Here is a 24,982-nt window from a genome sequence, read left to right as displayed (position 1 = left end):
GGCCGGTACCGATATCTGCTGCCTCACAAAGATGACGCCCGTTGTATAACCGCTAGCTAGATGTAGATTCTGTGCGAGTGGGGAAGTTGTTTCAGCCTCTCGCATTAAGCCCATTTTATCTAATCAAAGAGAAAAACCAAATCTGCAAGTGACTGTCAGACGTGGAGCCGTGAGCGTAACGGGTAAAGCAACGTAACAGTAGATCGGACACGCAGAGAACATGGTGGAATGATGTCTTGCTCAGCGCTGAAGCGCGCGGAGTTTGCTGTGATGCGGGCATCGAGAAAGCTTGGAAGCCTCACACAGATCGTAATTCGGGCATGCATGGAAGAAGACGACCTCCAGGCATGCGGCAATCCCGGTTGGGTCATGCAAGATTGTCAGTCGCGAAAGCGAGGTGCTGTCTTCCGCCGACGAACACCCCGCATTCGAGGTGCATACGGATGGAACCCAAGCAGCCAGGTAAGATAAATATCCAACGTTGTGTGTCCTGTAGTCCGGTGCGAATGTATTCCGCTGTTATAAAAGTGATAATCTAGAACGCAGTACTCACCCATTCCCTTGTCGTAGGTTACCATTCATAGCGTGAGAAGTCGATCCCCCTGTTTCGTGCCACTAGCGAAGCCAACGCCAGCCTAGCGCTCCTTCCCATACCACATCACTCCCGCTATTGCGGCAAGATGGCTGCCTCCACGCCTCCGTTGGCCTCCACGACAAGAACAGAGGCGCGATGCCTTCAGAGTTGTCGCTCAACTGGAACGAGTAATGCGTATAACGTTAACAGATTTGAGCCTATCCGGGCACCCAAGAACATAACACTGCGACAAATCGTTCGGGTGCCCACTCCGGTCGCTGGGTACTACGGCAGCAGATAAGCGTTCATCTGCATCTGGAAAAGCTTCGGCCTCGCATTCACTCGAACAGCAGACATATCTAGACGATATCGAACTCTGCCAACATTCTCTCCAACGCGCGAAAGCACTAACTCGCCCGCGCCGCAAGTGATCAATCGCGGTTTGCCCCCGGATATTACGGCACATTGCTGAATCCGCAAGAGCGACGTTCACCCGCTACTGGTCTTTCCTTTGAAGAGTATAAGGACCACAGCGTTCGCCAGGGACAATTTTCTCAGCTTGCCTCTTTTCTTCGAACTAGGAATGATTTCACGCCCGTCGTGTGTTTTCGGGGAATGCGGTTCTGAAACCCGGAGGTCGCAAGCGGTCTGTTTGTGCAGCGGCATTGGGCGCCTAGTTTCAGCAATGCGAGCAATTGGCAGGCATAGGAATGCTAGGGCTCTCCCTTTGTCTAAAACACAAAACATGTCTGTGCTAAAGCAAAATAGTCTTGTCAAATAAATTATAGCGGAGATACACACAAAGATCCTCAAGCAGTTGCTGAGGCTGGTGCGATCACATCAGAAAATAATGTCCCATCCAGCTCGGCCCATGGGCTACCCGAGCTTGTTTTCAACCCATTGCTGACTTGTGGGAGCTTTTGTGGTTGCTCACGTTGAGAGTAAACTTCCATGAGGAGCCACGGCGCCTTGAACAGTGTCCTGTTCCTAAACGTCTGGACTTCTTCGCGAGACACTTCCCTGAAAGCACAACACACAGAGACTCATCGGCAAACCACCCACTGACGGAAGATACACATGCGCTTCCGGTATTCGGCGACTGTCGACGCTGCCAGTGACTGTCTGAGCATTGACGCTCTGACAAAACTTGCTGATTACTTGATTCGTAGGGGAGCGAATGGAGGACGGTCAAACAAGCAAATACGTTAGCTTGCCTCAGCGGTTTTCCACAGTGCGACGGCAGCACACAACGGTATGAACGTAGGTAAGAGTATTATCCTGAACGCCGTGATTCCACCTGCAGCTCCTGAAGGTTTGTCCTTACCGGAGTTCAGAGACCATGCGCTCGTTGATGTCGAAGATCTTGTCACCCAATATGATCTGGCGTATATTCTTGTTGAAATCCTGGAAGATGTTCTTCGGTTTCTGCTTCCAGACGTCTATGGCTGCTCGCTGATACCTCACGAATTCCTCTTGAGTCAGCGTTTTGGAACGCTCCTCGTGCAGAAACTGCGCAATCCTCTCCGCTACTTGTGCGGGATCATACGTGGTCGTGATGAATAACCCGTAGTAGAATGTATTTTCTACACGCAGCGCTGTCATCGCCGTCAGATACCCAAGCTGCTGCTCGGTTCGCAGTTTGTTGAAAAAGCGCTGAGACATCCACCGATCGACCATGTACAATAAAGCCCGGTCGCGGACGTTCTCCAGCGGACCAACCTGCGCACAGTGACAATGCATCGCACATTCACAGGGTTCTCTGACGCGTGTGGCTGGCTTCGCTTAGTTCCCTAGCATTGCTTAGGCACATCAAGAGAGCAAAAGGTATAACCAAACACCACTCCAGCGGCGGACTCTGCTCTTCTGTGACATCCAGGTGCGCAAGGGCAAGGCCGCTTACCTCGATTACAACGTATGCTTGGTTCTTATTGTCCGTAGGATTCATATTCTGCCTCTTGGCGAACAGGTGCATTGGCCGCAGTTCGTTCGGATTACAGCCCGCAGTTGTTGCAACAACAGCTGTTCCAGATGATGATTGAGAGGCCTCCTGATAGGAACATGCTGACCCTTGACATGATCCAGAGCACTCATCACCCGTGCACGGTTTTTCAGCCGTTCTTTTAGGTGCCAGTCGGCATCCAGTTGCATCACAAGGGGCTGTGCTGCATCCACCACTTTCACACGGACTTTGAGACGTTTTCTCACCAGCACGTTCGCATTCGGACCCGCTGCACATAGCCACGCCGCAAGCGGCGCCGTCCGGGCAAATTTCCTCTGCGTCGCCGGTAGCGAAAATTCTGTGCAGACTAGGCGCGTGGTCATCCAAGCGCTGCTGCAGAAACGAGGGTCCCCTTTCAATCGCTAGACGACTTGCCGCGGTCGAGGGACGGCGCAACACGAAAACGGGGACGCCCTTCGGCCGTGTCTTCGCCTGCGCCTTGCGAATAAGCGCAGCCCACCGTTTCCTTAGTGCTCGGCGGAAGAGGGCTGTCGCGAGTCCGTTAGATCCCCCTTCTGCACCACGACTGTCGAGCCGACTTTGAGGCGACAACCTCGGGACCGCTGCGGCACGTAGTGCAAGTCGGCGACTCAACATGCGCCGCGCAGCTGAAGCGCCTGTTGGTACAGGTGAAGACGCGGGAGTCATCACGGTCTCCTGACGTTGGTCAACAGCAGGCAACGATGCTGAAGATGTAGATTCGTTCTCGGATGCCAAGGGCGGCATCACAAAGATACGGGGCGGGGTGGGCGCAGGTCGCGGCCTTGGTTCAGTCTCCGAGGGAGACGACACTGACCTTGCCGCAGGCGTTGGGGGGGTCTGGTGAGAAGCTCGAGTAGGCTCCTCGTTAGGGAATGGCTCTGAGCCAGGGGTTACCGTTGTCTTCAGGGAACAAAAGGGAACTATTGAAGGCATCTTGACGTTTTCAGCAGCTACAACATTCTGAAGAGGCAGCAAGGAAACCACGTCTCCTACGAGCTGTGCTGCGGACTGAGCCGAAATGTTTCCCTGAACAAAACACAGAACAAAGCGTTGAGATCATATGACTACGACCAGTTGTGTAAGACAAAAAACTAAGGGCTGGAGACAGATTTCATTCGCTTATGCGCGAGCGGCAGCCCGGCCGAAGAGCTCGGTAGCAACTCTGATACTCGTGACCGCTCTTGCTAACGCCGTTTTCTCCTGATGCGAAACACACCATCTTTCAACTTGGATGCCAGTACCTGAACAAGACCTTGAATGAAAGCCTCCTTCAAAAATCGATTTGCCCAAGCTTTAACCTCCTCGAAGAGCGCGTCTGGTGACCCTGCGTCCGATTCCATCTGAATTAAGGCTGCGTACATTTTGTGCGGCGGAACGTAGGGGTCCATGATAAGTTCCAGGACCGCATCATTCGCTTGACGGAAAGGCGTTCGATTGAACGCAGCCACACGAAGTCCAGTGCGCATATTGTCGAGAGCGAGCTCGAAGAACCGCTTTGCCAGAAGAGGGTTCCCGCTCTCTGCACTGCCCTCTGCGGCAGGACCCCCCTCTGCTGCTGCCGTCGGCGCGACCCCTCGAATGCAACGCCGACTCCGACCCCCGCCACGTCCTCTTTTCGCAGAGCGAGGTCGACGCCAGCTGATCGCTGTTGCACATTCATGACCGCAGACTGCGAAAAAGACTTTCGCGAAAGCGCAACTCCAGGGAGTCGCATCTCGGAAGCAGCAAGCCGGGTCGACCGGATCGCGGATAAAATACGAGCTTGGGGCCCCATGTGGGCGTGCAGCGTTTGCTTGCTGCCGCGGGCAACGGTGACTCCAAACGCCGCACTCGGCTGTATGTTTTGCTCATTTGAAGCGTCCACTGGTTTCGCCAGAGTTTTCGCCACTTGGCGCACAAAGTAGCTAAACTTGTCAGAAAAACCTGCGGCCGAGAGTGTCAACGCCTTCGAACGCTTCGCGACCGGGTGCTTCGGGGAACCCAACGACACACTGCTTGAGAGGCCAAAGGATATACCTCCTCGACGAGCATCGTAGAACCGCTGGTCACGCATCACAAACGCAATCCCAGAAAATGCACACTCACAGGCTGACGTATCCTACACTGGCGCCCGACGTGTTTATATCGACACTCCGCCCAGGCGCACTGAGTGACCATAATCCACGGCTAGCAAAACCTCACGAAGAGCCGAAACGCCTCCGCCAAGGAAACCGTCGCAGTGGTAGCAGAGCCACAGAACCCCCGACGCCGCCGACGGAAAGACTGGTGACTCTCAACTCTCGTTCGCGCTCGACCTGTTCACCGGTCGCACTGACAGCCGCGGAATCTCCCAGCTTACCTCTAGAAGAGCGAGATTGACGCTCTGAACGTAGAGCCCGGTCAGGATGCGCTCACGAGCCGCATCTGGCAGGCTTTCCGTATAGTAAATGTGAAGTTCGAGGACGGTCTTTGGAGACCTAAAGGTGTTGTCTTGTTTGTGAAATACATCGCACTTCTCCGCACACACGTGACTGCCGTCAAAGACAAGTGCAGCTGGGAGACTGTCAGTCCCCTGCACACCGTTCTTGGATTTGCGCGGGCGGCGGCGCACGAGAGCGACGCTGTTGGGAAGGTACCGATTCGGGGCAGGGAACGCCATACGACTCATGAGCATCAGTGCGCGCGCCAAGTTCAGCGGAAATCTGCTGATTGTCCTCCACGTTTTAAGGACAGATTCCGCTATCGGCTGCACTTTATGTCGAATCTTGAACCAGTGTTCGACGCGGTCTGCCCCGGCAGCGAGCTTCTTATCGAAGATAAACATTCGGACGTTATCTGGGACAAGGAACTGCTGCAGAGTCTGCTGAATGAGGTCGGGCTCAAAACGGTAAATGAGGTGATCTCCTGCTAGCACTTCCCGTGGTGTGTAGTAGTGCAGCCCTGGCAAAAAGGCGTACAGGACGAAGAGCGGCACAGCACAGACAACCCATTTGTAACCTGGAATAGGAAACTGGTGCACCTTGCCCCCGGCGTTTCAAGGAACTCTCATGCAAGACATGCTAGACTCAACTGCAGCGCTGATGATGCGCAGGTGTCTCGGAACGGTATGTCAGCCTCTCAACATCAGAAACACACAGCCCGTGACGCAGGCCTCTACGCGCTAGCATCTTATCCACAGCCCTTGCTGACTCCTGTCTTGCTCTTGACCCGACTTTTATCGTAGAGCCCCGTCGATGCAGATTTCCAGAACGTCACAAAACGATCACTCAGACCTTTTTCCCGCAGGGGCACGTATGTCGCTCACCGTCGACAGCTTCGACAGTTAGCGAGTAGGGATCCGGCATATCCGCAAAAGTGAATCCGAGCCGCCGCATCTTGGCGATCTCCTCAATCCTCCAGCGCTCGGGACGACTCAATCCAAGATATCTACGACGATGCAGGCGCCACCACAAGAGACGCACGGGCAGCCTTAATCAGCCCTCTTCGATAGCGGTGCAGCACTCTCACTCCCCTCCCAGGCGGAATTCGAAAGGAAGCTCCGACCACGCGGACACACACGACTGCTCCCGGAGTTTGAAGGGTTGCTGCGTAATATAATAGCATGCGCAAGGCAACCGCCTGCCTCAGTCAAGACTGGCAATAATCGGAGGGTGAGCACCGCTGGAAAAAGTCACTCGGCGGTGCAGCGCGCGCGAGGACTAGAAACAAACGTCACTTCGTTGCGGTGCTTTACCCGTGACTCACCGGAGAAAGGTAAACAGCGCCCGGCCAATTTTATAGATGCTTTCTTCGGACCGGCCGTCTTCAGTTAAGCTGACGGCGACCTGAACTCGGAAACACAGAGCAGTTCCAAAAGCATCGAGTACTCTTTTCTGATGTAGCTCCTGACTACCTCATAATACTTTCCGCGTTTCTCCGAATTTTCCAGACAAAGCCATAGCAACAGCGCAGGAGAATGCTCCAGTGAACTACATTCTGTCTCGTTACTTCTTTCCGTCGGTGGGCTCCATTTCATCCAACCAGCTCCTCACCTGGAAGACCGTGCACAGCTCGGGCGACCAGTAGTCTGCAGAGAGAGACGTGATGAGGCCATCGCGTTTCAGTTTGCTCGCTAGAGAAGCTGAGCCCTGATGGTTTAGCATTGCGGCGATGTAGTTCAAGGGCTTGCTGCGCCAGTTCCTCGATTGCGGCGGCATGTAGAAAACAAAGACGACGTCATGGATATCCGCCTCTGGAATCGCCAAGGTCTGAGCCAGATCAGGGAGGAGCAGGCAGTCGCAATCGACACTTGTCTATGATTGCTCGCTGCAGGGCGACGCTACTGGGCTGTCCTCTCACGAGTACTTCATCATGACATGGACATTGGAGCTCACGGCATGCAGACTACGGAAAACTAGACATCTCTCTCCATCGCAGGAGATACTGGAAACCAAGTGGTGCCTGGCTTACCTGAGAGCCGAGCTCGCTGGGGTCAAGAGGTTGAAATGTTGCTGAGCATTCTTCGAAGACCGGCGGAGAAACCCCGCTATTGGGAACGCCGCTGAAGTGCCTTCGAATAATGTTTTCGAGCTCATCAAGAGACTCGCGTCCAACTACAGCCATCGTCATCAGATTTGAAGAATACCTGGCACGCAAGGAGCCCAAACGCTGAAGCACTGAATGCCAACTTTCCGTGGCCGCGTCACGAGTACAGCAACCCAAGATTGTAGATGGCACTGGGGTCATTCTCTCCAGCAGTTGTTACACTTTAGAATGATCAAATGCTTTGCTCGCATACCAGACGTAGGCAGTTCATCCAGTTATAGATCAAGTGCCAGGAAGCGTACATCTGAAAAACCCGCATGTGTATACTAGCACTCTACGACTAGCCCGGCATCCGTTTTGGAAATCGCCAGACCTTCCACCCTCGTGGAACAGAGATGCCACTCAGAGACGGAAAGAAAGGCATCACGGCTATCAGAGGCCGCAAAGAGGGCACATAGCTGAAATTCTGTTGTAGCGCCTCACCATTTGCCGTGGAATTCACGCATTGCGTCGACGGGGTTGATGCCTTGCTGCTTCGTCCGCTCTCTAAGGCTCTCAAGATTTCCGACAGTGAAGTTTGAGAATGGACCGCCTTTCTTCGTCTGCGTACACAGAGAATAGACGCGGTGGTCAGGTCTCTGGAAATTGCTACCGCCGCAGCATCTGTCAGCTCTGCTGTTTGCAAGTGTCGGAGTCTTCGCAACTCAGGAGCTGCAGAGCGCCTCCGTAACCTGCTCCAGGATCTTAGCCAGTCGAATGGAAGAAAGGGCGCTGAGAAGAGTCACTTGCCCCATCGCACTTCCCAGCGCTACTCTGCTCTGCCGCACGTGGCATGATATTTCTGCGTTAGATGGGGAGAGAGTGAAGACCTCCAGCGATTACCTGTCGAACGATGTGGTAAACTCTGTGGGCGTCGTCGGTGAGATCGACCGTGTACTCCGAATGGACGGCGTTTACTTCCTTGTTAAGGTTCTCGTCCTTCAGCAAAGGCGCCGTGAAAATGTCTGCCATCCGGTCCAGTCCAGCCTCGAGAGATGCCGGACCGATAGAAAAAGAGAAAACCGTTGAAAACTTGCTGGTGAACGCATTGGTGTAGCCTCCGTGGTCGTGAATGAAGTCGGAGAAATCGTGTGTCCCGGGAAACCGCTTGGACCCCTGGAACAACATGTGCTCTGTGAAATGAGCGAGACCCGGAATCTCAGGCGGGTCAGAAGTAGAGCCGACGCCTACGCGGATCGATGCAGCGGCTTCGTCACATTCCGGATCTGACACTAGAAGGACGCGCATTTCGTTCTCGAGCACCACGTAGCGGTAGCTCCTTCGATCGTGTCGTGGCTTCCTTACTGAGCAGAGAGGTGTCCGCGCGCAAAGCAAAGACAAATCTTGCCGGCTGATAGGGGCGAAGTCTCAAGTAGCAGGCGGTGAGGCCTCACTCTGGCGTCAACTGACACGCGCCAGGAAAGGGCATGAGTAGAACTGAGTCAAAGGCTGCAGCCCTGGCACAGTGCCGCGCCTGGTCCGCCATACTGCTGCCATCGAAACTCCGCAAGGGCTTGCCGACGGGCAACAGAGACTACCAGAGAGCACAGGGATTCACCATCCGGCATATGACAGTTTCACGAGGGGCTCACCAGCCGAAGTCGAGTCAGGCTCCAGGCGTCTGACCAGAGAGAGATTCCGTCCTTAAGGATGCATAGTTAAACTCGAAATATGCGCCGGCATCTTCATTACGCTCACCGCGACATCCCCTGTCGGACACTCTATCCGACCTCTACCGGCGACTGATACAGATAACACAGAATGGTTGGTAGTCCCGTCCTATTGAGCCTGTGCAGTCTGAAGCAGCAGTCCACTACTCGCCCCGGAGAGGTACTGTATCCTCGCGAGCATGAGCCCAGAGCACTCACTTTCCTTGCGTTTTTGGGGACTTTCAGAGAACGCTGCTTCTAGGGGTCGGGGATCCAGGGTGACCGGCCTGGGACGAAGCAGCTGGGCCGCAGCGGGGAAACGCGCAGAGAGGAACTGCCGCCCCGGGGAACCATCTCCCGAGCTCGCCATACTCGAAGTAACTAGAAGAAACAGGAGAGTGCCCTGGCAAGCGATCCGTGATCGCACGTCCTTCCGGTGTGGAATCGACATGGTCCCTGTGTATCTGTAGCACGGAGTTTTTTGTACGTAGTTGCCCTCTCAAACACCCCGCCCTTGGCATGCGATTGGCTACCTGCACGCCAGGAGTGCAGCTTCAGTAAAAAAACAGCAATCGGAGAGACATTCTAGAGGGCCTTGCAGCGCTCTTCCGTCTTTCGCGCTAAGACGAGCCGCCCCAAAGAAATGGCGTCAGTTCAAGCTGGATACCGCATACAGCGTCGTGGAGACCGGTGCCTCCGATAAGCTAGCGGCTGAGGCAGAAGAGAAATAGGCAACAAGATCCCGCGATGTGTGGGCAAGGGTTCCACAGGAAAGGGAGAGAGTCACCCCCGACAGCTGGAAGACACTTTCGCAACGCGGCGTGCACGACAGCATTTTCGGCGACTGGCACGGAATACTACTCTGAAATCAATGTGGAGACACCATACTCAAGAAGAAGCTTGTGTTTACAACTATGTGTATTCTTCAACGAGCCAAATATACCTCAAGACGACACATCGTCAACAAGACCGGGAGAGAGAGCTAGCAGAAAATGGCTTCAACACGGCCGCGCGCACGCAAGCACCCAGGATTGGGAACGAAAGACACGCGTGACTATTTCAGAAAGCACCAAGAGGAGAAGACGGCGCCTTTGTTGCTACTGTGGCAGAGACTGAACTGATACGAGCGTCACTGCCTCGGCAACTGCCTGGGGAGGGTCAGCGCCGCAAGACAAGCCATGGCGGCTGCACCGAATGCAGGCACCACTGAGAGAAAGTCCTTCATAAACGCGGGAAATGAAATGCCTTATGGAAATTGTAAAGTACACGCCGAAAATGTGGCGCACGATACTTCGGAAAAGAGCTAACGCGCCATCCGGGGAGGCGAATGTCTCTGAATTCAGTCCCTTACGAGCTAGCCGCATAGTGCTGCGGGCCGAAGAGGCATATGGTTATATGCCGTGGCCTCTCCCGCCGCACAGTCCGCGGTACGCTGCGGTCAACCTCAACTCTGCAGAGCAAACTGATGTCTTCCCCTGATGGGTCGGTCTACTACCATAATTTCCGCCTCTCAGCGGGCATACCTACTGAACGTCGCTCTCTAGCGTGACCACACCCCGGAGACGGAGTGCGGTACGTCTGGTATCCTGCTCAATTTCCAACATGCACTGGCACATCTCTTGCTTGTTGCCGCTACGCCAGCCATCGAAGATCAGCCACTGTCTGAGACGCATGGCGACCTGTTCACCAACTTGCTTTCTAGGCGCCAGTTGTGCTACCAGGCAGCACAGCAACTCGAGCAACCCTGCCCAGGACCGAAACAAACTGCACCCAGCCGTCGCAACCCTACCGAAGACGACCGATCTATCTAAAAGACATCCGAGCTTGCGCGGCCGGACAACTTTGCATTAGGATCCCATTCTTCTTGTCTATCACTGGTATCCCACTGTGTTTCGCTTCCCGGCCGAAGTGGTCGTTTGGGAGTATTGTTGTTGCAACTAGTTTACGGCGGCACTCGTGAGGTCCCCTGTCCGCTTTCCTGTTTCGAGAATGCTTAGCAAACCGGTATGTACTGTTGACTGCGACAACCGAGGCCGTTGTCTGAGTTAGTTGTTCAGCTTCCTCCGTTTGAGGTGGATGATCTACCTTAATGAAGTCATGTGCACCATACAGCAAAGCTACTTTTCGGGTTGTCTCATTGCGTTAGAGATCTAATCAGACGCATGCATGTGAACTGGCGCGAACATGCTGCGCTACTAGTGATGCAGCCGTGATGTCTAACCAAACTGGGGGCTTGCTGGCCCTGGAGTTCGCGCACTTGCACTCGTCAATATCTTGACGTCTGAAGTCGGAATTGGTTTTGGCTTTCAACAGGAGGCCGTCAGTTCAAAAACAGAAGACATACCCATCTTCTTCAAAGTCGGAACCCTGCACAATGAGACATGTGTATATATACCCTTCACCACGCCCGATACTGCGCTCCGCAGCATCACGTGCCACCGTTAAAAAGCTTCAGGAACGCTGCGCATCCCCGCGAGACGCCATCCGGTTGTAGCGATCTGTTTACAAAAACTAGTAACGAACGAATAAGACAATATTGCAATATCCCTTTTGACACTTTGAACGCTTTGCGCGTAGTCATTCACATGAGTATCAGCTAGCGTTCGATGACGCGCTGTTTGTAGTGGTTTTTCCGCCCATGCGACGCGATCGCATCACTACACAGAAGGCAGACACACTTGTACGACCATGGCGGTTCCACGCTCGTTCATCGACAGCGTGGTACGCGCCAGGGAGCAGGCACTGCTTGGGACAACTACTCCATTTCAACATCCCATCAATTCCTTGCAGACATAAACGAATGCTGCAAGCGGAAGTCGCGCCGATTACTGTTCATCCACATTCACATTTCTCGTAACACGGTCGCATGTGAAACGGAAGGAAAATGGATTTAATGGGAGTCCAGCATACCGCCTGGGGTGTACGCGGTGACGTCTTACGAGGATTACATCATGTCGCCGCGATTGCTTGTGGGAAGGATATCAGGTCCGAACTCTGCCATCGAGATTTCGTTCAAACCACCGGTCATATTATCGTATTGAGTTTCGACAAGGCCCGCAATGTCCTGCACGTTGCCGCTCAAAATGTATGCAGCGATGCCAGCAGCAAGCGCAGTAGCAGTCGCGCCTCCCAAAACCTTCTTGCCATACTTGGCAAAAACACTGACCTGCGCGGCAGTGAGGGGGGGGAGCACCTCACCCTTCCCGAGCTCCTTGGCAACGGCACCTGCGACCTCATCGACTTCTGCGGTCTCCTCCACTTCTGCGTCAGGAGACGTCATTTGCTCGCTGCTCTGTGGAGGTGGGCTCAGGTGCGGGAGGTTCCACGGGGGGCAGCCGGACTGTCGCTGCCAGTGCTGCCAGTGTGAGAGCGGGACATGATAGATTGAACGTGGGACGGGCGGGTGCCTCGCGGATGACGACTGGCATAATCGAACGACAGACCAGCCGCAGTGAGAACTGAAGTCACGGCGAGTGAGGTCAGTCCAGCCCCCGTGAGGAAGCTGTGCTTCAAAGGTCGAAGCATAGCAACGACAGACGGGGGGATACGGGCCGGAGGATGCAAGGCGTACGCGAACAACAGAGCAACCGTGGTGAGAATTGAAACCACGACGAGTGAGGTCAGTCCAGCCTTCCTGAGAGCGCCGGCCTTCGTGCGACGGGTGGTTTTCTTCGCGCTGGGGGCAGCCGAAGCGAGAGGCGCATCCGTCTCCTCGGTCGGTGCAACATCTTGTTCGGCTTCGCTGACATTAGTTCGGGTGAGCTCCTCAGAATCTGATGCGTAAGAGACCTGCACAATGGCGTGCTGGAAGAGAAGGGCCAACAGGCCAACTGCAATGACGGAGGTACGCATGGTGAAAACCGGAGAAACTTGTGGGAAAAGAGTCAGGAATGGCCTGGAGGAGGAGAAGCTGCGAGCGAGGTGCGACAACGCAGCAGCTTGCTTCCTGTCCAGGAGGTCGAAGGCAAAAGCCTATCGGCGACACGGGAAAGTTTTGGACGGATGAAGTTGAACAAGGTAGGAACTTACACGTGCAACGGAAGTAAAAGAAACGCTCAAAAGGTAACAGCACAGCAAAAAGTGGTCGCTCGCCGTTGCGTGCAGCGGAGGTCTTTCTCCATCCCTCCCTGCGACGAGGAGCCCTGTGGCGCCGGGGTGGAAGGCGTCTCTGCGCCCGAACCCGCTGGGTCGGTCGCACTGACTGTGCGGGAGGTGCCCTGGAAAGGGAGACCCTACACCAAGAGATACCTACGCTGGTTTTGCCGACGCCTCCTGCTGGCGACTTTGGCGATAGTGACGCGCGCGCCCTCATCGAGGAAAAGATGCTACGGTAAGTACAGGCGCAGGAAACGGTCACCACAGGCTTGCGAGTCTCCTGCTACTCGCAAGCTAGCTGCGTGGGTAGGTAGGTCTTGCCTCTTCCCACAAGAGCGGCAACCCACAATTGAAGACGGAAGAAGAGATCCCCCTGCATGCCCTCGCGTCTCACACCCTCGCCCCTGACGGTGAGAGGGCGGTGGGATTCGAACCCAAACTCGAACCGCCGGTCGTTATGGAAAGACGGCATTTGCCTAGTGCCCGCGCGACAATGGGACCCTTTCCTCCGCCTGTTTCTCTCGAGGTTTCTCGCGTGCGCAAAGAAGCCGCGCTTTTCCACCGTGCGTTGGAACCGGACGATGTTTCGATGCTTTTTCCTAGCATGATCTGTATCGCGTCAACGCTGCTGAAGTCTGCGCAGCCCACGTCAGCGGATACGATGCTGTGGCAAGGTCCTCACTGCCCAGCGCGTCGGCGTGCGGGGACAAGTACGAGTGCGTCATGCATCGGCTGGAGTCAGGCTGAGGTATAGAAACAGTCTGCGTCTCCACAGTATGGTAGCGAAGCACATGTAGTGCTGCTGCACTTGTCTAACTAGGCGGCGCCATGTTCCGTGCCTGGCCACTCAGCAGTGGTGCCCCCCTGCGTAGGCCAGTGAAAGGGACAGCACAAGAGAGTCGTCGCGTTGTCCGTCTTTGATAAGGATGCCGCTTCGCTTCCAGTTTGCTTCCGCACCAGCACGTCCATGGTGCACACAGTCACAAACGAGAGGCCGGTTGATCGCTTCCTACCGGGGAAGCCCGAGTTGATAAGCACCTTGTTCCGTAGTAGTAGTCTAGGTAGGGTAAGCCTTCGAGGCGCGAATAGGACCGTACGCGGACGACGGACAACAGAACGGCAGCTGCCTCAAACAGTGGGACTCTAAGAGTTATTGGACAACAGTGTCGTAGAGAGGACACTCGTACATGGATCTCGACTGCCTTTGCTGATCGACTGATATTACGCAGGCGAAGGCGAGACGGATGCCTGGGCAGGCAGCACTGCGGCTAGTTCGGGGTGCAGAGCAGTCACCAAATGACCGCAAATGTCCTTTCGTACGCATTTGGTCCATTCTGCCGTGTTCTGAACAAGGACGAAGCAAAGCTTCGAATAGAATATTCGGTTTACGTGTGGTGTTCCTGACGACTGGGAGATGGTAGTCCCCTAGTCACGCACCGCCATATTGGCATTACGGAAACCCGCATCTCGGCAGAAGCCTTACAGTTAGGACGCGGTCAAGACGCGTTCTGTTCCAGTAGCTCCAGCAGACATCATTAAACGTCGGGGTAGCCTGACTCTGGCGACTGATGATGTCCACTGGCTTCTCACCACAACATGCACACACGTCAGAAAAGAACCGAAGTCTGTATGCCGCTACCACTCTCACACCGTTTCTCCCCAAGAATTCTGGCAGCAGCGAACGTGTCAGTGAGATTCTACGTCGCACGTGTTGCCGAAGGACTCACATTAAGGCATGAGGAAGCCAGCTGAAAAACAGAACTCTGTCGCTCATTCAGTCGACTGACACATCCATGTCCTCCACCGTGCCGCCTGGAAATGAGGCCGAAACACACGCAACGGCAAAGCAGACGCACAGCGCCGGCACAGTCGTCAGCCCGAACAACCGCAGCCATATCTTTGCTCGTACCGGTTCACAGCGCCCCCCGGCGGGACCCGGATTCGAAATGGCTAATCGAAGCGTCGCTCTGATTAGCCATTTCGAAGATGATGCAAGCAGTCGCCCGCAATAACGCTTAAGTGCCGGTTCCAGATGTGTGCGTCTGCGTCAGCATGGAACCAGGTTTATTCCACCAAATTTCGCTGCAGTGCGTCGAGGTGTCTCACGAAACAAAGTCCTTCGTCGATATAGCCATAATGGTACATGGGTGCGAGGGCCAGGCACAGAGAGTCGTCGACGCAACTCGTCGTCACACCCCGTGTCTAACAGTGTGTAGAATTGAAACTAGGGTACGAAGTCTACTGCCGCGTGGCGGCAACTGGAGGCTTGTCCCGTAGGTGATGCGCTGGTTGAAAGGGTTAAAAGAATTCTCGCGACGATGTCGACCGAGATTGTACGTCGGCGCTCCCTCCTTCAAACACTGGGGGTAAAAACTGTATAGCAACTGTGTACCTCCGCAGATGAGGACTGCACGCTAAGGCCCAAGGCAGTGACATCTGCCTTCACTTTCCCCGGACACTTGGGGCGCAGTGCACCGCGCAGACAGTAAGTGGAATCTAACCCCAGGTGGACAGCACTTGTTAGTCTTCACAAGATGCATGCACGCTCACCTCTTTCAGTTCTGCTTGACGCGGGTAACACCTGCTCATCGCGAGGTCGGACGCGCGCTTCGCTTGCCCCAGGCGGGTCCTCTCGTTGCACGGAGGAAGAGCTGATGAATACACTCCCGCGTTCTGTTTCCACCTTCCTTTCGACCTCTGTCGCGTTCTCGTCATCCTGCAACTCAGAGGGCCTGTACTCTACAAATGAGATACGAAGGATGACAGGAAAAGAGCCGCTGCAGACCCGTCACGCAGCCGTTCACTTCGGAGCGGCTGCAACATTCATTTGAACTCTAGGAGTTGACCAAGAGCGCCAGCAGCGCATACCCTCCACAGCGCCTCGATTATCCGGGGACACTGAAGACCCAGAAAAGGCAACCGCACAAAACACTCGAACGCACACACACGCAGGTCACCATGTGGTCTGCGCGCCCGCACCCCTTAAACAGCGGGGGGTGCCTACGCTCGTCAGCGGTCACTGTGCGCACCATCGACTCGGGTTTTCTCTTGATCTTGCAAAGCGGTGCCGGGATGCTGCACGTTCTCGTCTGTTTCATCTTCAGAGGCACTGAGGAAAAAGTGAAAAGTCTTACGTCGCCGGCCTTGCCAAAAGAGGATGACGTGGTCGTCGGAGGCGGAAACCATCCAGAGACCACCGTTATGGTGCGGCCACGCAACTGCGTTCACCGTCGAGGCATGCCCGCTTAAAACGAAAAGCAGGGACCCGTAAAAGCGATGCCAAATGTAGACCTGAGAATCTGAATCGACGCAACAAGTCAAAGCAATCCGCGCCTCTGGCCAGGCGCCCACCCGCAAGAGCAGCCATCGCCCCGACGCATGTTCATGCGCCCACGCATACATATGCTCTGCGCTTATCAAGGCATCATACACACAGCGGTAAGGTGTCTGGCGTGGGCAGTGCGTCAAAAACACTAGGGACTCTGAAAACAGTCCAGTTCTCACTATTGTGACCACCCGGCCTCGCAACGGCCTCTATCCTCGACGAGGGGGCAGGGGCCGCGCGACAGCTGGTGAAGGATTCGACGAGAAGGCGGCGTTTTACCTTCGGAGCCGCTGACCACGAAAGCCTCGTTGACACCACCGAACGTGGATCTGATGACGTAGCAACCCTGTTTGTGGCCGCGGTAGCGCTGGACTGAGCGGCGCTCGTCTACATCCCAGAGCCGCACAACCTGCGAGACGTGACTCAGAACAAGAACCCGAGACGCCGGCAGCACCTTGCACTCTTTTTACGCCACCCTTGAGAGCCACTTTCGGCCCTGCCTTCACTGAGGCGGGCGGGCATTCAGCCAAAGTTTGGGGTTGAGCAGCGTGAGCACATGCTTACGCATCCGTCCGTCAATTCACGGCGGTTCACACTGGAGACTCAAGCTCGCACCGCGGCTAAGAGGCGCATATAGTGTGCTTCGAGAAGGGGCGCTCTCTGCCCCATGCTGCTTTTCTAGCACGAGAAGACCTCCAACATGGGGCCAATCAGGGCGTGGCTGCGCTCTCATGGACGCGCCAAGAAAGGGCATACGGAATCCCCAAACGCTGAACCGTGCACGCAGTCTCACCGGGCGAGCGTCGGCGAAGTGAATGAGGAATTGATTCGACAGTGCCGAGGCGCAGACGGAGTAAATGACTTCCGTGAAGGGAATGCTGCAGCGCGCAGGGAAAGAATGGAACACACGGTACTGAATACCGCACACCGAGGATTCAGAGCCCACCCCTTCTACTCCGCAGCTTCGCGCGGCGGCGTGGAAAACGCCCCGAAGAAGACACCTGAGTGGGACAGCTTTGAGCTTCAAACGACCGACAGACTCAAACTCAGGCGGATTCGAACACTAATCGGAGAACCATCGAAACGCCGGCGAACGGCTGCGCCCGCTCCGCACTCTCACCGCCCAGACCACAGAGGAACGCAGACTTGTGTTGCAAGTGGCGCTGCCTTCGTTACCTGATCATTTCTACGCGGTGCTTGGTGTCGAGAATCCTTAGCTGCTTGTCTTGAGTGACGCATATGATTCTGAGTCCATCCCGAAGCACCGCAAGGTCCTGAACTCGGCATCCGAGAGCCCAAGTGAAATCGCACGTGATGTGCCAGCCCCGAGTGCCGCTGCTGCCGTCTCCGTAGGCAAGCGAACACAGAGCGACTTTTTTATCGCTTCCGCCGCTGACTAGAGCGTTGCTGCCTTTCAGCCACCCAACGGCCGTGACTGCTTGCGAGTGCGCGTTGATCCGCGCCAGAGGCGCCCGCCCGTTCTCCCTATCCCACACACAGACGTATCCGTCCTGACCGCCAGAAGCCAGCATGCGCTCATCACGCGACCACGCAATGTATGCCACCGCATCGTCGTGGCCCACCGACTGCCACAGCAGCTCGCACACTTCCTCCACCTCCGCGTCTTCCTCGTCAAAAGCGCAGACTGCAAGCTCCGATGCTCGCGGGCAGCCCTCCTGCTGATCGTCGCCAAGCCGCATCCCATTTCGCCGCTCTCCGTTCCGCTGCCGCGGAGTGCGGTCTTGCGTCCCCGACGACGAAGAGCCTCTGGGCGCCGCTGAATCCGAGCGATGACGGAGGAAAGAAGAGGAAGTTCCCAAATCCCCTCCCGGGTCGTCGGCTGCTGCTAGCCCACTCTCCTTGTCTGCCGTCACGCAACAGCCAGTTGGGTGCCCAGGCGCTGCATCTGAGATCGCTGCTCCCGAAAGCGACCGCGAGGAGAAAGGCAAGCGAGCTTTCGGCTGGACTCTCCACACCGCAATGCTCCTGTCTTTGGACCCCGACGCAAAAAAGCACCCTGTCACTGGCGACGCAGCGACAACCCAGACTTCGTCGGTGTGCGCTTCGAGAGACCGGTCCAGGTACACGGGAAGCGAGCTGCGCCCACACACGGGCCCCGAAACGAAGTCGCGCTCGGTGGAGCCCACGGTGCCGGAGACAGATCCGTTGGCAGAGACTCTCCGGGGATTGTAGCCAGATAATGCAGGGACCGGTGCGGTCGCTGCGTAGCCTTGACTCAGCGAAGGAGACGCCAAGGCGAAGCTCTCACGCGCGGCCGCTGTTCGAGGCGACCCCCCGGCAAGAGCGCTCGGGGAGGCTGCTGAGGGTTTCACATCTGTGCCCAATAGCGCGGCTGTCGCGGCTTCTCCAGACGCCGCCGCTCCCCTCCGAGACCGCCGGTAAGCCTCCTCGGCATGCGCCGCAGGAGCGTGGTGGATGTGAGCATGCTTTAGAGCGGTGGCCTCTCCTCTCAGCTGCCCTCCCCCCCACTGGCCGACGTCGCCAGCGCCTGGGAGAGGCCCGTGCAGGGCGCCGAGGGGCAGCGAGAGAGAACAAGGATCGTAGTGGTGACAGTGGTGGTCGTGGAGGAGGGAGTACGACTCCAGAGACGTATTCGTGTTGTGGAACAGACACATGAGAGTCTGGTGCTGCAAGGCATACGCGAGAAGCACCGCCAGACGGCTGTTCGGAAGAGACAGAGTCGGGGGGAGAAGATGTTTCATGCGCAACCAGAGATTCGACCGCAGCGTATCCGAGAGAACGGAAAGATTTTCCAGCAGAGCGCCGGGCTCTGACTGCATCAATAGCGCGCTGCATGCCTGCAGCCGTCGGGACGTGCTGGAGTCGAAGACCGCGGGCTGGAGCTCCTCTGCAAAGACAAGTTACACGCACGAGATGGGGAATGGGCATGATACAAGTGACAGATGCCCTTCCCCGGATCACGAAAAGTAGAACTCACATTCGCAAGTATCTTCGCGTCCACGGCGAGGAAGAGGATGGGCGCAAGAATAAAAATGAGTGCATGGCGTGTGAAGCATCACCTTTGACTACCAACACCCCGGGAGCCATTCGCCTGAGAGAGTCATCCTGCAACCAAGAACTCCAGTGCTTGACACAAAAAAAACCAGTCGATCGAATTCATGGAATGCGGTCTTTTCACGGCACTCAGCTCGCCCCCAGAGCATACCTCTGAGACAACGAATGGCTTCACCTTCATCTCCACGGACAAGAGCCTCAAAATATTTCTGCTCGACAGCGAGGAACCAGCACGCCTTGCGAATCTGCGGCCTCAGAGGCAGCGCATTCAGGTGTGTTTGCACGTCGACCCACTTCCCCTGCAGCACCGCCTCGTGAAGCACCGTAATGGAGGGGTCCTCCAGAAAGAAGCCGCTTTCTTCCTCCAGTGTCTTCACAGCATTGCTGGGACAGGTAGAAGGGAAGCAGAGAAAGCGCGAGCACCGAGTTACACGCGTTCTCCTGACTCCACACTAGGGCCTGGAAACCCATACGCGTAATGCAAGCTATAGCTGTGAAGAAGGCAGGCTCATGCTTGACTGAAGCGAATCTGTCTACGCCCGACCCGACATTATTGCTCTACCGAGAGAGAAGGAAAGGAACACTGACCGGCTACAAGTTATGCTTTGACATGCCGTACCGCCCGTCAAACAGATGCTGGACAGCAACGTACTCCAGTGACGCATGTTGGCCCCCCTGCGAGCGCACTCGCCGCGTCGCTGAAGAGGCCTTTTGCGTGATACACAATTCGCTAGAAGTTGGCTCATTACACCGCGACCTGAAGTATGAGTTGTCCTGTCCTGCCCGCCGTTCGAGGCCAGAGCACGACTCAGCACCCCTCAGGGATCGCAACCTATGGCTCCTCTCGTGGCTGCCAGCCTCCTCTCGCCAGACTTACTGGTAGCCGAGCTCGCTCATACACTGGAGGATGAGGGTCACCACCTCTCGTCTGGAGAAGCCCCGCCATCGTCTCTCTCTGGCGAAATCGTCGTGTGGGGTTTTCCCCCTCTGATCTTCGCGCGCGCCGGAGAGCCCCCCCCGAACACTTCCCGCAGTCAGTTGGCCCCCGTTGCAGCTGCTAGTCTGCATTTCGAAATCCGCCCCGTGCCCAGTCGCCTCCTCCAGCCGTTCGCGTTGTGCGTCGAGCTGAGTTGTCGTCGTTCTCGACTGAAGGTCGATCCGTGGAGAGCCAGAGATGCGCCGCGGCCCTCAGGCTGCCCAGACTCAGGCCGTCTCGATGTTTCCCCGGCACCACGGAGCCGGGTATAACAGACTCCGCAGTCGCGATTGCGTGCTGGCTGTCTACGTGCCTCTCTACGCATACGTCCTCCAGACACTCACTCTCTCCACCATCATCGTCATCGTCTCGTCGCTCACGGACCGACGCATGCCATGAGCACTTGGGCCTCCTGTAGGTTATTCGCGCACGCCAACAGGGAATGCCAGTCCAGGACGCTAAAGGACTGCAAGCGAAGACGATTAGAATGTCAGAACAGAGGCGCATGTGCAGGGTGAACCGTTTGACGGGCGCATCCGTGTTCCTCGAGATGCAGGACGAACTGCCCGCGGCAAATGTTCGGCGGTGAAAAGGGACAGGACCTGAAAATGCCTATTTGGATGTAGCACCCTTCCAGAGGGGGCGGGAAAGGTCAAATGCCTTCGAGCCGAGGATCTTCAATATTTACACCACCCCTAGGAATGCTAATCCCAAAGCACTCGTGGGCGGCTGGCACACCTGCCCAGAGACGCGTAAACGTACACAGGTCGTTACCAGCACACGAAGGAAGACGCAGGGAAAAGCAGCTACCACCTTTCCGTGTCCCCCTGGTCAATGCCAACGTGCTGGTTCTTGCAAGGCCACAGCACGTTGTCACGACTGAGCTGGCACAAAGATCCTTAAACGCGGCCGTATTCCTTGAAAGAAGAGACTGTGTGGGCGCGGAATACCTAGGGCGACAGCTACGGAACATGGCGCGACGAAGCCCAGCGCAGCAAGCTTGGACAGACGGCGAGTGCGAAAGGTCACCTTGTCTTCCAGCGAACCCGGGCAAGGTCAAAAAGCCACAAGCGCCGCGTTCTCCGTGCAGAATGAATCGCCCCCCGCCGACGGAACGACACAGCGGGTAAAAATCCAGGAAATGCCGCCGTGACGCACGAAAATGCAAGGAGGAAATGTCCGAGAATGCGCTGATTTCGCAAGTGGTGTTGGAATAACCGGCAGCATGCTAGGCTGCTCACAGGAGACACGACGGGCGCCGTCAGTTTGTAAAGAACTTATGACGGCGGAAAGCCGCAAGGATTTATGCCCTGGGGAAGACAAAGCTGGTTCAGGTAAAAAGAAGAAAACCAGGCGCGACAAAGTGAGGACAAGAGAAACCTCTGGCGCAAGTGTGCCGCTCGCCCCAAAAATGTGTGCCCTCAGGCAAGTAGCGGCGCCATATCGCACTTCATGTCAAGTTTCGTTGAACAAAGGTCCGCGAAGGCTAACAAATCAAACAAAGACCCTTCCAGACAGGCCACGCGTCCTAGACCAACTCCTTTTTTCGCCACACCGCGGAAAAGAAACCGGGCACGACACGGTGGTCACCAGTAGTGTGCGGAGTCACTGCCTCTCCCGCCCTGCTGGGTATCGCGGTCTCCTCTGTCGGCCTGTGTCTTTCGCCCTTCTTCGTAGTACAGCTGGTCCACTATTCCGCTTCTTTTACCCATATAAACTGCCAAAGATGGTTACGATTTCTGAGCTCAAGCAGAAGACAAAGGGATAGTCAGTGCGTTCGAGCGCTAGCATTCGCTGGCAGGCGCGCGACTCACTTTGAGGGCAGCACTGCACGAACAGCCGCCGCGTAGGGATGGCCGCAGCGGGGATCTCACGACCCCTTCGTTTGCTTATTAGGTGGAGGAGTCACCACAAGCGGGCTAGGTTCGCATTGCTCCGCTGGCATTAGAGGTTCTATAACTGAAACAGGTGTTCGGCACTGCGGTAGAAGCCGTTAACGTTGCCATTCCTCATGAAAGCAAGCTCACTTTGCATGGCCCTACGGGGCCGCCGTGTTCCAGTTTTCGCTGTTGGTAGATGACGGGGGCGAGAGAGACATGGAGCATTCGTCTGTTATATTGACATGTGCCGGCAGCAACAGACAAACATCGCGTGCGAATGTTAGCAGTTGCGCAGTGGGCAACAAAACGGCGAGTCGGAACGTGGTGATACTCGTGCAGGCTGGTGCTGGTGCGTGCGTGGTATTGACGCAAAGCATAGACAGAGACACCTATATATGTGTGGGGCCCGCACAAGGATAATGCTTTGGTGGAAAAGCTGCTTCCGCGGACCCGCAAAATTAAGCCTTTGTTCAGACCGCTGGATTATGTGGATGGCGCCTTAGACAACGTTCCTGCAGCAGTGTTTTGGACGCTCAGTGGCCAGACAGCAAACCGGAGCTACCGACACGCCGTTGGTGAAGGGAGGACTTTTCTGCGAGAGACAGGGGTGGTGCGCGTGAAAGGACTGCCGCCTGTTGCACCGGCTTCGCCATGTAGGCAAACCTGCACGACTGTGAGGTATTCTTTGATATCCTCTCAATCGATCCTCTCAAGAACAGCCACCTCGTCCACCTCGTTCGCTAGTGCAAATCTTCCCGGTCCCCATCTTCCGGCCGAGAGTGCGGGGCACAGAAGTTTCCGACTTAGCATATCCCGTTTCCGCAGCAGTGTCGTCAGTGGTTGGAGACTACGCAGTTCTGAGGCGGCACTGAGTGCGTTGTATGTCTTGAATAGCGCCCTGGCTTGCACTCACCCTGTTAATACTATGCTGCTCGTAATCCGAACGTATATATATATATATATATATATATATATGTATATTGCATAGATTTAAGTTATTTTCCTCAAACCCGCAAAACAACGGCTCCCGTGGGCCAGCACTCTTGTATCGCCCACTTATTACGATGACTCTGGCCTCCACCCCCTGTCGCCACTTAGCAATATAGGAACACGGTACAACGGATGCTTACAGACCTATTCGCTGCCGCGCTCGCGTTTCTCTGCTACGGCAAAAGTGTCTTCTTGATGAGCAAAGCCTTCTCCATGCGAAAGCTGCTCTGCAGAGTTGCCCAAAAGCTCGATATCTGACACGAGCAACCGGTATCTATCGCAGAATATTGGCTAGTGGCAGGACAGTAGCGGCACTGACAGTTGGCAGTGCCGTGTGCTGACCAGTCTTTGGTGGCGGAGATGTAAGCACGCAGCCGGTTACCGCGCGAATGCCTACACTCTCGCTTCCCGGTCCATGGCGCGTCGCTTATCTAAAAGCGGTACACAGCATGTTGACAAGGGGGACTGTGAGTGGCAAACTATGGTGCGCTATCCATTGTACTTCGTGTCCTTTTAACGGCGAAGCAGCCGATCTGCATCGGAGGCAAGAGTTCTCGCCAAAAAGCGGCAAGTATTCGGCTATGGACGCTCACTGGCATGGGATCGAGAACGCCTCTGGCAACGGAAGTTGTATGTATCTGTCCTTTTCAGCTCACGATAGAGCGGGAGGATTGCATGCGCGGACGGCTATCCCGGGGTTCAGCTATGAACAAGACCTGAAGCGCGAGTAGGAAAATACAGAGGATTATTTCTAGTTGACACCGAATTCAGACGTGCATCCACCTTGCTTGCACAATGCGCCGTTCCTGGTTCGCAATTAACGGCCGCTTTGTCGCAAGACACACTGGGACGTCTTGGGAGGGTTTTCAACATTTTCGATTGCATGCCGTTGTAGCATGCGCCCGTGCTGCACTTCCCACCGTAAATGGACGCTGAAGAAACTGCCTTTTTCTCCGTAATTGCAGTTCGGTTTCCTAACCCGCTTTCAGCCCGAGAAGGGCGCCACTGAGGCACGCAGTCACTGCTGTTTCACCCTGACTGACGGCCAGCGGTCTCCGTTCGTGTACTGAAAGTGCTGGTGAGTTTCAACCTCAACTGGGGCCATGATGTTCTGCTTCGTAAATGCATGCCTGCCGTGGTCGTACATGATTTTTCCACCCTCTTTCTGAAAGTGGCTGCGAGCCTAAGGTCGGTCGGACGCAAACGGTAGGCACGTTCTGGGCACGGGACGCGCAATATTCGTACGTTGCTGGTCGCAGTGTCAGCCTTGAGTGCCCCTATATGCCCCGGCCTCGCTTGCTATCGTCGACTTTACAACTAGCAAGCATATCCATCCGAAAGCGATATCGACTGCTGAAAAGGTGCGAGCATCTGGGGAAATCCGACCGTTCGCCAGTCTTGTTTGACGACTACGGACCAGACGGTGTAGTCAACGGTCGGCGTCCTCAGGACCAGAGAAAATGGAGGAGATAGGGGAGCACTGCGGCTTTCCGGGGTGCCATCACCTGGATTTTCTTCCGTTCTTCTGCGCTGCATGCAACACTTTCTACTGCTTGGACCACCGGACTCCGGCGGGGCACCGCTGTGAAGGGGGAGTCGCGACGGAGGGGGCTCCACAGGTGCCCTCGACTGCAGCATGTAAACGTTGTAGACGTCTGTTTGCGGTCCCCGCTAACATAGGCCCTGAAGAGTTTCTGTCTCTGCATAGGCAAAGTGATGCCTGCGCAGGCGTTGCTCGGCGGCGGCCTCGATGTGCGCTCCAGTCTTGTGGGGCTCAGCCGATGAAGCTCTGTTTAGTGGAGTGTCGCGACTGTTCAAAGCTGTTCTGTCTCCAGCATCGCTTTCCTCCAGATCACAACTGTTCTCATCGAGCCGCTTTGGATGCTGCAGCCGCTGAAAAAGCAGCAGCTTCTGCAACGCTCGTTTCATCGGCA

General features: G+C 55.7%; 4 protein-coding genes across 4 annotated transcripts; all 4 read right to left on the bottom strand.

Moving 5' to 3' along the window:
• Positions 1-1,383: 1,383 nt before the first annotated feature.
• BESB_052840 (uncharacterized protein) lies at positions 1,384-8,345 on the bottom strand (the record flags this gene model as incomplete). Its single annotated transcript, XM_029363719.1, has 12 exons — positions 1,384-1,594; positions 1,899-2,293; positions 2,475-3,581; positions 3,797-4,200; positions 4,572-4,596; positions 4,894-5,474; positions 5,839-5,960; positions 6,279-6,358; positions 6,566-6,781; positions 6,984-7,158; positions 7,542-7,660; positions 7,941-8,345. The coding sequence occupies 12 exons, from the start codon at positions 8,343-8,345 to the stop codon at positions 1,384-1,386; spliced, it is 3,840 nt and encodes a 1,279-aa protein (XP_029219642.1).
• A 3,345-nt stretch (positions 8,346-11,690) lies between these two features.
• Positions 11,691-12,026, bottom strand: BESB_052830 (uncharacterized protein; the record flags this gene model as incomplete). Its single annotated transcript, XM_029363718.1, has 1 exon — positions 11,691-12,026. The coding sequence occupies one exon, from the start codon at positions 12,024-12,026 to the stop codon at positions 11,691-11,693; it is 336 nt and encodes a 111-aa protein (XP_029219641.1).
• A 26-nt stretch (positions 12,027-12,052) lies between these two features.
• Positions 12,053-12,598, bottom strand: BESB_052820 (uncharacterized protein; the record flags this gene model as incomplete). The annotated part of the gene is made up of 1 exon (XM_029363717.1): positions 12,053-12,598. One exon carries the CDS (start codon positions 12,596-12,598, stop codon positions 12,053-12,055), a length of 546 nt encoding a protein of 181 aa, XP_029219640.1.
• Positions 12,599-15,850: 3,252 nt separating this feature from the next.
• Positions 15,851-20,270, bottom strand: BESB_052810 (WD domain, G-beta repeat-containing protein; the record flags this gene model as incomplete). The annotated part of the gene is made up of 6 exons (XM_029363716.1): positions 15,851-16,140; positions 16,446-16,575; positions 16,960-17,044; positions 17,343-19,035; positions 19,354-19,586; positions 20,080-20,270. 6 exons carry the CDS (start codon positions 20,268-20,270, stop codon positions 15,851-15,853), a joined length of 2,622 nt encoding a protein of 873 aa, XP_029219639.1.
• Between the last annotated feature and the right edge of the window lie 4,712 nt (positions 20,271-24,982).

Source organism: Besnoitia besnoiti, chromosome IV, assembly GCF_002563875.1.
Source record: "Besnoitia besnoiti strain Bb-Ger1 chromosome IV, whole genome shotgun sequence".
Taxonomy (NCBI): domain Eukaryota; phylum Apicomplexa; class Conoidasida; order Eucoccidiorida; family Sarcocystidae; genus Besnoitia; species Besnoitia besnoiti.
The sequence above is the reverse complement of the archived record's forward strand: the minus strand, read 5'-3'. Positions and strand labels throughout refer to the sequence as shown.